At 43.5% G+C, this 12,181-nt stretch overlaps 3 protein-coding genes across 4 annotated transcripts in view; 2 read left to right on the plus strand and 1 right to left on the minus strand.

The window, feature by feature from the left end:
* LOC121639776 overlaps positions 1–12,181 on the plus strand; it is a 565,698-nt gene that overhangs the window by 400,772 nt on the left and 152,745 nt on the right. The gene's annotated exons all lie outside the window — the stretch shown is intronic.
* LOC121639814 overlaps positions 1–12,181 on the plus strand; it is an 882,884-nt gene that overhangs the window by 380,532 nt on the left and 490,171 nt on the right. The gene's annotated exons all lie outside the window — the stretch shown is intronic.
* The window catches only part of LOC121639714 (SH3 domain-containing protein 19-like), a 48,539-nt gene continuing 38,641 nt past the window's right edge, over positions 2,284–12,181 (minus strand). The window contains exon 17 of the mRNA XM_041985158.1: positions 2,284–3,964. Within this exon, the coding sequence (XP_041841092.1) occupies positions 3,857–3,964 (108 nt within the window). The 3' untranslated portion in view covers positions 2,284–3,856. The remainder of the gene's footprint in view (positions 3,965–12,181) is intronic.

The raw sequence follows: 12,181 nt of genomic DNA on the forward strand, positions 1-12,181 counted from the left end.
GACTTTCAGTCATTGCTGTTTTACAACTTCAAAATAATAAAGAGGCCCCCCCCTTTTGTTTTTTTAACCCTGTCCTGTTCAGCATCCTAACATACAGAACGGTGGTCTGTATGCCATATTTTTCCAGACTGATTTGCTCTACCAAGGGAGACATGTTGTATAAATAGCTGCCCTTGGATGTTTAGAATAATTTTATTATTTTATTATTATCTTATTTTCTTTAGTCTTGATATGTCGGTGCTGAACCTGACAGGGAAGAGAGAAAAAGAGAAAAGGACAGAATTGAAATGTGGAGATAAAAGTTGTCTAGGCTGTCTACATCACATCAGTATTCACAAAAACAATATAAACTACCACAGTACTACTTCATACATAAAGAAAGTAGGATAATGATGATATGAAAAAGTGCAGAAGTCATCAAACATACCTGTAGAGAGATGTACCAACACACAAACATCAGCAACATCTAGTTGAAAGCAGATTGAGATACGAGCACTTTTGTGAGCATGCACGTGTGAACGTGAACATGCATGTGTGATCATGCATCAAAGATAAAACATTTGCTTGCAAGGGGGCCGTGACCACGCCGCACCCCGAAGTATCAGGGGGAGACGGGGGGGGGGGATGGCCGAGGCCCCAAAGGCCTGGCAGGCCCACAGAGCCCAAAGCCCAGGACAGCCAAAGCAGAGAGCAGCAGCCCCACTCAGCCCAGAGCAGATGGGGCCCCAGACCAGAACCGCCCGGCGCAATGGGGCAGGGGCACCGAGCAGCCCAGGGTGACCGTGGGCAGGGCTAGCGGATACCGAGCGCTGCGGCACGGGCCACACAGATAGCGGGCACACCACATATCCAAGGGCCACCCATGCCCCCGGCAAGAACCCAACAGCCCCAGGCAAAACCACCGTGGGCCACGCCAATCCAACACCAAGGCTAGGTAACCCCTAACCCTCCCCCCGAGGGAAGAAGGGCAAAGGCCCAGCCCGGCCAAGAGTCCAAGGCAGCAGCGCCATGGACGCCCACTCTACCCTGGAAGTCCACACCACCACCCCAGGGGACCAGAGAGCCCAGGTTGCACACCCATACCTCTGGTCGGACCCAAGACCCCCTGACCTGGAGCCCCTGCCCCCCACCACAGCGACTTGGCCACCCAACCCAGGCCAGCCCCCTGGCCCGCCCCCCAGGGAGCACCAGCCCCTAGGCCCACACAATGAACCACCCGAACACCGACCCCGAGAAACCGCCAGGGCCGATAGACCCCCATAATGAGGCACTCTGAGACCAAGTTCTACCAGTTTCTTATTCGAAACAAGTCATCAACAACCTAGCAGTACCTATGTGCACATGCTGCAGACTACAGGGAAGTTGTGTCATTGCACTTAAAGAAATAGGTCCATTACTACACTTCGATACATTTGTTATCAAACTGATAAATAAAGCAGCACTGACATCCTAAAAATGTCAACACAAATCAATTAGACTTTTTTCCTTTTAAACAAAAAGTGTACTGCATTATATCCAAATGAATCATAACTTCAGTCGCTGAGTCTAACAAGATGCTGCTGCTGAACTTGTGGAGTTGACTCAGTTACAGAAAGTCTCACCTCAGGAACACAGTTGTTGAGCTCTGGTGTCTCTTTGTAATCGCAGTGATCCGATCAGTAGTGGGGAGAAGTCTGGAGATGGTGGGACACTGCCAGTTGTACAAGATGCACATGATGCCTGCAGCGATCTAGCTCTCCAACCTCTACAACGTACATGAGGTCCTATTCTTTTCTGTAATCAACATTTTAATTTTCCTTTTTAAAGAACACACACAAGCAAAAGACAACATGGCGATACACTGAGAGCAACAAAAAACCCAAACAAATAAAAATAAGCTTAAAATCTTTTCTTTAATCTTCCAGTGTTTTAGTTTCCCTAATAGGATCAGTGAGGGTTAATAAAGCACTTTTAAAGAAAATGTTTTTTAATGTGCATGTGTGTGACCTGTGCGCTTGCGGTCTGGAGGGCTTGACGGGTAAAGATGGATTTTACTGTAAAGCCCTTTGTGTTGCAATGTTTGTTTAAAAAAGGTGCTTTAGACATAAATATTTCGAGAAACCAGCCATTACTGTGACCTTGTCTTTAAACTAATGTGCAGCAGACACCATTAGCATCAGACAATAACTGATGATCAGCTTCTGGCATTAGCACCAACTCTGCAACTATTCATGCAAAAGCTGTGAGCAACACACACCCCATTCATGTAAATCTGCTATCAAAGACCAAGCTAACACCCCTGCAGCGGATGCAGAATTTTATTTCCTCTCATTGACGATAAAAACGTGTACATGTGTTGTACAACTTGAAAATTCGACCAGTTAAACACAGTTATTGTTTCCACCAGTCAGATTACAACGTAAAAAGCAGAGAACCAGAATCAACCTCTAATACTTCACATATAATGCTATCATGCTGAATTTGACTTTGTTATATTTTCTCCTAAAAACAAAAAAAGAAAACCACCTTTAATGTTGGTTTTAAGGACACATCATTGTTCTTAGTTTTAAATAAAAAAGCAACTCATTCAGTTTGAATATGAGCCTCAGATGCAAACACACAAATATCATTTTATCTGCACTTTTAGTTTAAAATATGTAAAATCGGGCATCACGGCTGAGTCACTGGCTGCAAACCTGGAAGGAAAAAAATATGCTTTCATAAGATAGATCTTAAAAGTTTAAGTTAGTGGCCGAGACTCAATCTGTGTGGGAACAAAGGAAATAAACCGAGGAAACAGGAAAAATATTAAGCTGGTTTCCAGATCTTCACTGTTGCTCCAGCCTGCTCAGTATGATGTTTAGAATAAAAAAGAAAAACTGCTTCGGGTAACCAAAGGTAGGAAATGTTTTATCTGAAGATTTACCAATAATCTGGTGCCAACGCAGCTTCCGGTTTCACTCTGTAAAATGTTATCTGACTTTTAATCCCATTTAGTGAAGACACGAGTTTATATAGTTTAATTAAATTGTTTTCATTACATCCACTGTTATTCATAGCCCAAGTGGATGTAAATGAGCCAGGGTAACACGTCTAACAGCTTTACTCGAGAACACCTTACGCTGTTGGTTATTTTTGGTGTTTTTATTATAAGAAAACAACGATCGACATCTGACAGAAAGAAAATTCAGCATCGATTTCTGAGCATAAAGGATGAAACCTGCTGTGATAAACAAGTAAAATGATTTGATATAAAACACAAGAACCTTCTAACGTCAACTAGAATAAAAACAGGTTATTTGTCTGGCTATATGCTATATGAGGCTGTCAGACCACGGAGCCTAAACTCATCTAGAAATCAAAGCATGTGCTTTAATCAGGCTGCAGATTCTGTAAAAACACCAAAGCCAACTTAACGTTTCCTGTTGTGCAGCCGCTCAGCAGAGCTCCTCCTCATTCACTTTATTTATCTGATCAGGCTCAAAGTGACGTCTGTAACGGTTTCACTGCATTAAACATAAAATAATCTGGTTAACTGATATTTTTTTAAAGTCTGAAACTTCTGTAAACATATAATAAAAGGGTAAAAGTGAAGAAGAAATGGCTTTTTTAACATTTCCAATCTGAATGTTTTTTATAATCATCTGGATGAATCCAGAGGAAATAAAACACCAGCTTCGGTCCACTGGATCAAAAGAAGAACAACAGATAAATCCAGTCATGAAAGGCAAAACTGACCAGTAGTGTCCATCTAGGTCCAGTAAAATCTCATCATGCCGTCTAGAAATAAAACATCAGTCTTTTAAAAAACACTGGACTGGGTTTATGTGCATCTTTCCCAGTTTAAAACTCCCAACCTGAGGTCAGGATTTCCCCATCAGAGAAATGAAATGTAGTTTTTAGGTGCAATCCCGCGCTTCCCGTTCACAACGCCCAAGATCCACTGCTCGTCTACAGACTCCACCTGTGTGACAACATCACCGACCTGCAGAGGAAACAGACCACCTTCACTGGTTTGTTCTCTCGTGTTTTACAGATTTTAGAGACTTTTTCTCCATTCTCACCACCAGAAAATGACAGGATTGTTTTTTTCTTTGCAAACAAACTAAAACAAAGTTTTTGTTGGACTTTAGTTCAAATTGACAGAAATTTTTGCACTTAAATTTTTTTCTGCCATCATTTCATAACTTCAATGTATATAAACATATTTATGGCTTAAAACGTTTTGAGGACAGAAATCTCTCATCACACACCTTCAGTGTGAGTTCGTCCTCGTTCTCGGCCGTGAAGTCAAACACAGCTTTGGCCGTGCCTTTAACTGCCACCTGCTGGCTTGTGATTGGCTGAGCTGGAAACAAGACGACAAACTGGTTTAGAAAAATATTCTTATTTGTTTATTTAACTGCACCCATACATCTGTGATATTGTGTCTGAGTTGTACCTTGGTAGGGCTGAGTGAAGGCTGCTGGGTAAAGGCCTTCTCGCCCCTCCAGTTTTCCCCTCCTCCACTCTGCATCAATGTGCTCGGTCACTTGGATCAGCGCCCCCTTGTGGAAGGACAGATCCTCAGCAGTCTGTCCAGGGAAGTCGAAAAGAGCCACGACCCACTCCTCCGTCTGCTCACACACATTCATCTCAAAGTAAGAACACATTTACACACCAAACAACATTAAAAGAAGAAAATTATTAGGAAGAGAGCAGCCACCAGGACAATATACTCACATCTGAATCTGGACCCTGTGAAGGTTTCAGTGCTGGTGAGGAAAATGTAAAATAAAACACGAGCATTAGATTCACATCCAGAGATGAAAAACTATTAACTGATTTTAAATGGATGCAGCTTTAAGCACAGACACATGATGGTAAATCCTTATAAAGCTTAAATCATATCTAATCATATGTCTGTATTTTAACTCTGATTTTTACTGACTATTGGTAAAAAAAAAAAAACATCTAGAAGCATTTTAATAGCAGAACACTGTGTGATATTATTCCTACCCATCCCGTTTGGTTAGATTAGGGAAATAACGTTTAGCTCCTTCATGTGTTTGGTGTTCTTCTTTATTCTGATATTTACATGGTAAATGGTCTGTATTTATATAATACTTTTACCCAAAGCGATTCACATTATACATCACATTCACCCATTCACACACACACACACATACACACACTGATGGCGGAAGCTGCCATGCAAGGCGCTAACCACGTCCCATCAGGAGCAATTTGGGGTTCGGTGTCTTGCTCAGGGACACCTCGACATGAGCTCGACAGGCCGAAGATCAAACCGGCAACCTTCAAGCTACAAGACGACCGCTTTACCCACTGAGCCACGCCGCCCACACTTTACTTTACTTTAATTACTTTTGTCGAAATGAGCGAGGAGATCATACTGTAGTTTAAGTGTTTTAATTACAACTGCCAGCAACAGGTTAACGTGGCATACAGACATGAGTCGTGAGCATGAACCGTAACATATTGAGCATGCGTACTTCTAGCAAGTACGGTATCCGTTGTAGTCCACACATGGCATAAACATGTCATTTACCAGAATGATATACATCCTCTCCTTTTAGCTAGTGCTCCAGTGAAAAATCAAAATATGCTATATGGATGAAAATAATAATAATACCAGTGTCTTAATATTGCAACATTACTTCAAACAATAGAAATTAGCGGTTGTCTCAATATTAATCTGTAAAGAACCAGCAAAATGTACTTATGTGTAAAACAAACATTCACATTGATTCATAAGATCATCACTACCAGCTTTAGGAAAATAACTGTGCTTTTTTTTTTTTTTTTTTTTTTTTTTTTTTAGCTTTACAGAACGAAACTTATTCCAATGTACTTGTAATAAACACAAAAGTTATCAAATATTCAAACTGAAAAAATACTGGACTTGTAAGACTAGGGTCCACTGTATCAATACCTAACCTCCTTTTTTTTTTTTTTTCTTTCAAGTCCATAGTTCACACGCTGTACTTTGGATTCGGTTTACAAATGCGACCTGAACGTGTTACATAGGGGGCATTATTGGGTGATACCTTGTTGGAAGAGCAAGCTGCAGGGATCTGCTGCTCACCAGAATGCTGAGTGGGCATTGGTGGTGGTTGAGGTACCTGCCGGGGTTGTGGTGTATGCGGAAGAGTGTCCGGCGTGGCAGGGTCAGTTGATTGGGAACTGAGATCCGCAGGGTCAACTTGTTGAGGTGCTGGCTCGGCAACAGGCAGGATGTGGCGACGATTTCTCCTGTAGATGCCTCCGTTGGATTCAACGATGTAGGAGCGTGGCTCGCTGCATACCTGCTTCACTGTGCCAAGGCGGTCGTGTCCCTTGGTTGTCTGCAACCTGACAACCTGTCCTTCTGCAAGTGGCTTTAGTGGGCGACTTGTCGCATCATAATATTGCTTTTGAGTGAGTCTTTTCTTTTTGAGTTGGGTAGAGATTTGCTTTGCGTTCTTTGGGGCTGGCGCTAGCAGTGTGGTGTTGACCGGAAAAGTTGAACGTGTCTGTCTGGACATAAGGCATTGAGCAGGTGAGCCTAATGTTTTGTCACGAGGGACATTTTTTTTTTTTTTTTTTTTTTTTATTCTACTTTATTAATCCCAGCTGGGAAATTCTTTCTCTGCATTTAACCCATCCTAGTTGCTAGGAGCAGTGGGCTGCCAGATGCCAGCTCCCAGGGAGCAGTTGGGTATTAAGGGCCTTGCTCAGGGGCCCACAGTGGTTTTAGCTTAGTTGCCAGCCCGGGGACTTGAACCCAGGTTCTCCAGACCCAAGTCCACCTCTGTAACCACAGAGCTACCACTGCCCCTCCTGATTCCTGATGTTTAGTAGGTTGAGGTAAACATCTGTCCCGTCTCTATGAGACTTTTCCATTAGCTGCTTCGCGCTGCGGACTGCCCGTTCAGCTAGTCCGTTTGACTGTGGGTATTCAGGACTGCTGGTTATATTAACAAAGTCCCACTGTTCAGCGAACTCTTTGAAACGCTGACTGGTGTATTGCCTTGCATTGTCGGAAATCAGGGTGTGAGGTGCTCCATGGACAGAAAAATGTCTTTTAAGCTTTGTGATTATAGCGACTGAAGACGTGTCCCGGAGGAGGTCGATTTCGAACCGCCCTGAATATGAGTCGACTAGCACCATGTATTGTTGTCCATGCCACTCGAACATGTCCGTGGCGACTGTGGACCAGGGCAGGGCAGGAACTGGATGTAGTTGTAGGGGTTCCTTCTGCTGGTGTGGTCGGGTGCTGTTGCATACTGAGCAGGAGAGCAGTTCTTTTGTGATGTCTTTGTTCATTGTTGGCCAAAATACTGTGCTTCTGGCTCTGCACTTTGTGCATTCTAAGCCTGGGTGGCCTCTGTGCATTATGTTGATGTACTCTTCTCGCAGGGAGTCTGGGATTACAGTTCTGAGACCTTTGATAACGATGCCATCCCCCACTACTAACTCATCTCTGTAAGGGAAGAATGGACGAACAGAGAGGGGAACTTGACGTTCTTTGTTAGGCCAACCGTTGTGAATGACAGTGCTGAGAGTTTGTAGAACTTGGTCCTTTGCTGTGTGGGCTCGAAGCTCCTCCAGCCTGGCAGTGGAGATGTAGCTGACAGACATTACTTCGAAGTCATCATTTGCACTTTTTCTTTGAGATACACTGCTGCTCGGGGCTCGTGATAGAGTATCAGCTAGGTACATGTATTTACCCTTCTTATAGACTAGAGTGATGTCGTAAGCTTGTAACCGCAGCAGCATCCTCTGTAAGCGAGCCGGGGCAGTGTGAATGGGCTTTTTTAGGATAGTAACAAGGGGCTGATGGTCTGTTTCGACGACTGTGGGCTTCCCATAGCTGTAGTCTCTAAACTTGGTGCACGCGAAAACTACTGCCAACAGCTCCTTTTCGATCTGTGCATAACGCGTCTCTGTGTCTGTGAGCGTGCGAGATGCGTATGCCACTGGCTTTTCGTCTTGTAAGCATGCAGCACCCAGTCCGTAACGAGATGCATCACAGGTTAATGTCACTGGCTTTTTTACATCGAAGTATGATAGGACTGGTGAGCTGGATAAACATGACTTGAGATGGTCAAACGCTTGTTGGTGTTGTGGTAACTAGTACCAGGCGGTGTCCTTGTGAGTAAGCTGTCGGAGTGGTGCTTTAATGTTGCTAAGATTTGGAATGAACTTCCCGAGATAGTTCACCATGCCAAGGAACCGTTGTATAGCAAGGGGGTCTTGAGGGGTTGGCATGTTTGTGATAGCTTCAGTCTTTGTAGGGTCAGCTCTAAGACCTTCTTTTGTGAACATGTGTCCCACATAGCAAACTTGGTCCAGGCGAAACTTACACTTGTGGGGGTTTAGTCTGAGTTTGATTTCTCTTGCGCGGTCAAGCACTTTCTTAAGATTACTGTCATGTTCTGCAGCATCGCGACCTCCCACGATGATGTCATCGACTATGATAGCACAGGGGTAACCGGCAAATAGCTGTTCCATTGAGCGCTGGAAAACTTCACTTGCTGAGTTGATGCCGAATGGCATGCGCAAGAACCTCTAACGCCCGAAAGGTGTGCTAAATGTGGTCAGCATCGACGACTTGTGATCAAGTTTTATTTGCCAGAATGAACTTTTTGAGTCGAGCACTGAGAACAGTGTTGCACCTGACATTTGGGTGGCAACTTCTTCGACACTGCGCATTGGGTAGTGGGGTCTTTTTAAAGCAGTGTTCAAGTCCTTGGGATTAATGCACAGCCTTATCTCCTCCTTGTTCTTTTTATGCACCACAACCATTGATGAAACCCAGTCCGTGGGCTCAGAGACTGTGGTAATGACACCTTTGTCTGTCATGTTGTTGAGTTCTGCCTTAATTCGTGCTTGCATGGCCAATGGGATGCGGTGTGCTGGACGGACGACAGGTTGTATTGCTGGATTCAAAGTCTTGGAGTATGTTATAGGGAGTTCTCCAAGCTCATCACTAAAAACATCGTTGTATTCTTTGCGGACATCTTTGATAAAGTCTGTGTATGTCTCTGTACTGATCTGGTGGACATGGGGGCTCAAGGTGACAAGTCCTAGGCTCACACATGCACGGAATCCCAGTAGTGGTACTACATTGCGATCCACCAGGAAAAAGGGTAGAGTTTGTTCTTGTCCATCTAGGCAGAGAGGCAGTGTAGCAAAACCGGCTGTTTCAATTTTACTTCCTCCATAAGCCACTAGGTTGGTAGCTTTATTGCATTTCATAATTGGTCCCACTAAAAGCTGTTGGAAGGTGTCTTTTGCCATGACGTTACATTTTGCTCCTGTGTCGATTTTCATTTCAATGGGCTTGTCCCGTACATGCAGAGTGACAAATCCTTCGTCCCTGTCATCTGCTTGTGTATTGATAGTGTCCACAGATACATTGGGCTCGACACCATCCACGTAGAAAGTGTCATCAGTTGTACTGTTGTCTGGCTGCTCCAGCTCTAGCTGATGTACAGGTTTTCTGTTGTAGTGCCTCTTAACAAAGCTTTTCTTTTCAGGGCTTTGGTTGTAAGGCTTGGATTTACAGCATATCTTGTAATGGTTCCATTTTTTACACTTGTGGCATTGCTGGCCAAATGCGGGACATTTATCCCTTTGTGCAACGTGGTTGCCTCCGCAATTGTTGCAGTTTGTGATCAGCTTTGTATCGTGTCTGGTTGCTTGTTTATATTTTATCCTGTGGTGCCCTCCAATGGAGCCTGGCTGCAGTGCATCCACTGTGGTGGCTGGCTGTTTTGCGATGGCTTTAGTATTCTCCTCAGTCATCTCATAAACACGACAGATAGAAATAACTTTGGTAAGAGTTAAGTCGCTATCGCGTAGCAGGGCCTTTCTTATACTGTCCTTATTTATGCCACACACAATCCTGTCACAGATTAGCTCATCCGTCAGATCTCCAAAGTGACAACTTTTAGCTTTGATTTTCAAGTCACTGATGAAGGATTCAATAGTCTCACCTTGTTTTTGATTGCGAGAGTGAAACTTGTGTCTCTCCATTATTTTGTTGTGTTGTGGGTTGCACATTTCCCGAAATTTCTTCTTCAGACACTCGGGGTCTTCTCTGGACTCGGCTGCATGGATCACGGCTCCGTCCTCACCTGGCGCCCTAACCTCCGCGGCGTAAACAAATGAACGTTCCCGTTCAATAGCCTCTGCTCCTGCGAGATTGAGGAGGATGTATGCCTTTGTTTTGGCAGGTTTGTTTGAGTGGACTGCCTCGATAAAGATATCGTATTCTCCTTCAAAAATTCGCCAATTCTCGGCGAGGTCCCCATCGAAGACGAGTGGGTCGGGTCTGCGAAATCCCTCCGCCATGTTCGCTGGATCGTTGGCTAGCAGCAACGTCTATTTTCTCCTTGCAAAACAAGGAAAAATATACCGTAGAAAAAAATCACAGGCGGTAGATCCGAGACATCTTCTGACACCATGTCGAAATGAGCGAGGAGATCATACTGTAGTTTAAGTGTTTTAATTACAACTGCCAGCAACAGGTTAACGTGGCATACAGACATGAGTCGTGAGCATGAACCGTAACATATTGAGCATGCGCACTTCTAGCAAGTACGGTATCCGTTGTAGTCCACACATGGCATAAACATGTCATTTACCAGAATGATCTACAACTTTAATCTATTTACTGCCGGATTTACGGCAGGTGTGTGCGTCGTACTCAATACATCCATGGTCGTACTGCACCCGAAGGTCCGTGACGTAATGTGACAACAGTGTGTCCGCCTGCGCCGGCGTGATGCTGCGGAGAAAGTTAGGAGAAAGCGAGGAGAGTCCTATTTGGGATTTCTTTCATTATGACCATGTCAAAGATAAAAGTGTCTTGTAGAAGAAGCAGGTGGTATAATATGTGGAAGAGAAAACAACAAAAAGTCCATCTGAAAAGCTGCACGAGAAGGCTAACCAGGAGCACCTGGACCAGGTAGCCTCTCTTCCCCCCTCCCCAGAAAAAGAAACTTCAGCCAGGCCGAGCAGCATGGGGAGGGAACGTGAGTCACACACACACAAGTCTCGCACACGCAGACACACGCAAACAGACCTGCACGCACAGTCACACGCAAAATCTTAAAAAGCTGAATTTAAGTTCGTTTTTGTTTACAATGCTGGACAGCAGGTTATGTACGCTTAGCATAGAAGACAAGGCAGTTTATTTTTATAGCACATTTCATGTACAGCACAATTCAAAGTGCTTTACATAAAACAAAAGCATTACAGATATTAAGAAATAATAAAAGGCAGCAACACATAATCACAATAAAATAATAAATTACATTAAAATGATTAAAAGTAAGATAAATTTAAAAAAAAGTTACCGTGCAGATTTCATGCATAGGCGCATGAGGAAAGAAATGTTTTTAACCTGGATTAAAAAATGTCTACATTTGGGGAAAGTTTAATCTCCAATGGCAGTTTGTTCCATTTGTTTGCAGCATAACAGCTAAATGCTGCTTCTCCATGTTTAGTCTGGACTCTGGTCTGGACTAGTTGACCAAAGTCTTTGGATCTAAGAGCTCTGCTAAGTTTATATTCTCTGAACATATCACAGATGTATTCTGGGCCTAAACCATTTTGGGATTTGTAAACAAGCAGAAGGGTTTTAAAATCTATTCTGTGACTGACTGGAAGCCAGTGTAAAGATTTTAAAACTGGTGTGATGTGTTCAGATCTCTTAGTCCTGGTTAAAACTCTAGCAGCAGTGTTCTGGATGAGCTGCAGATGTTTAATGCTCTTTTTAGGAAGTCCTGTTAAAAGACCATTACAGTAATCCAGCCTACTGGAGATGAATGTTTGGATGAGTTTCTCTTGGTCTTTCTGGGAGACTAAACTTTTAATTCTGTTGATGTTTCTGAGCTGATAAAAAGCTTCTTAGTGACAGCTTTGATGTGGCTGCTGAAAGTCAGGTCTGAGTCTATCAACACTCCCAGGTTACGAACTTGGTTGGTGATTTTAAGAGCCTGAGTCTTCAGGTGTTTACCAATGCTGACCCTCTTCTCTTTGCTACCAGATAGAATAATCTCAGTTTTATCTTCATTTAATTGTAGGAAATTCTCCTTCATCCAGGTGTTTATTTGCTCCAGACACTGACACAATAAGTCTATTGGGCTGCAGGACAGAGAAACATAAAGTTGTGTATCATCTGCATAACTTTGATAATTAATGCTATAGTTCT

Source organism: Melanotaenia boesemani, chromosome 5, assembly GCF_017639745.1.
Source record: "Melanotaenia boesemani isolate fMelBoe1 chromosome 5, fMelBoe1.pri, whole genome shotgun sequence".
Lineage (NCBI taxonomy): Eukaryota > Metazoa > Chordata > Actinopteri > Atheriniformes > Melanotaeniidae > Melanotaenia > Melanotaenia boesemani.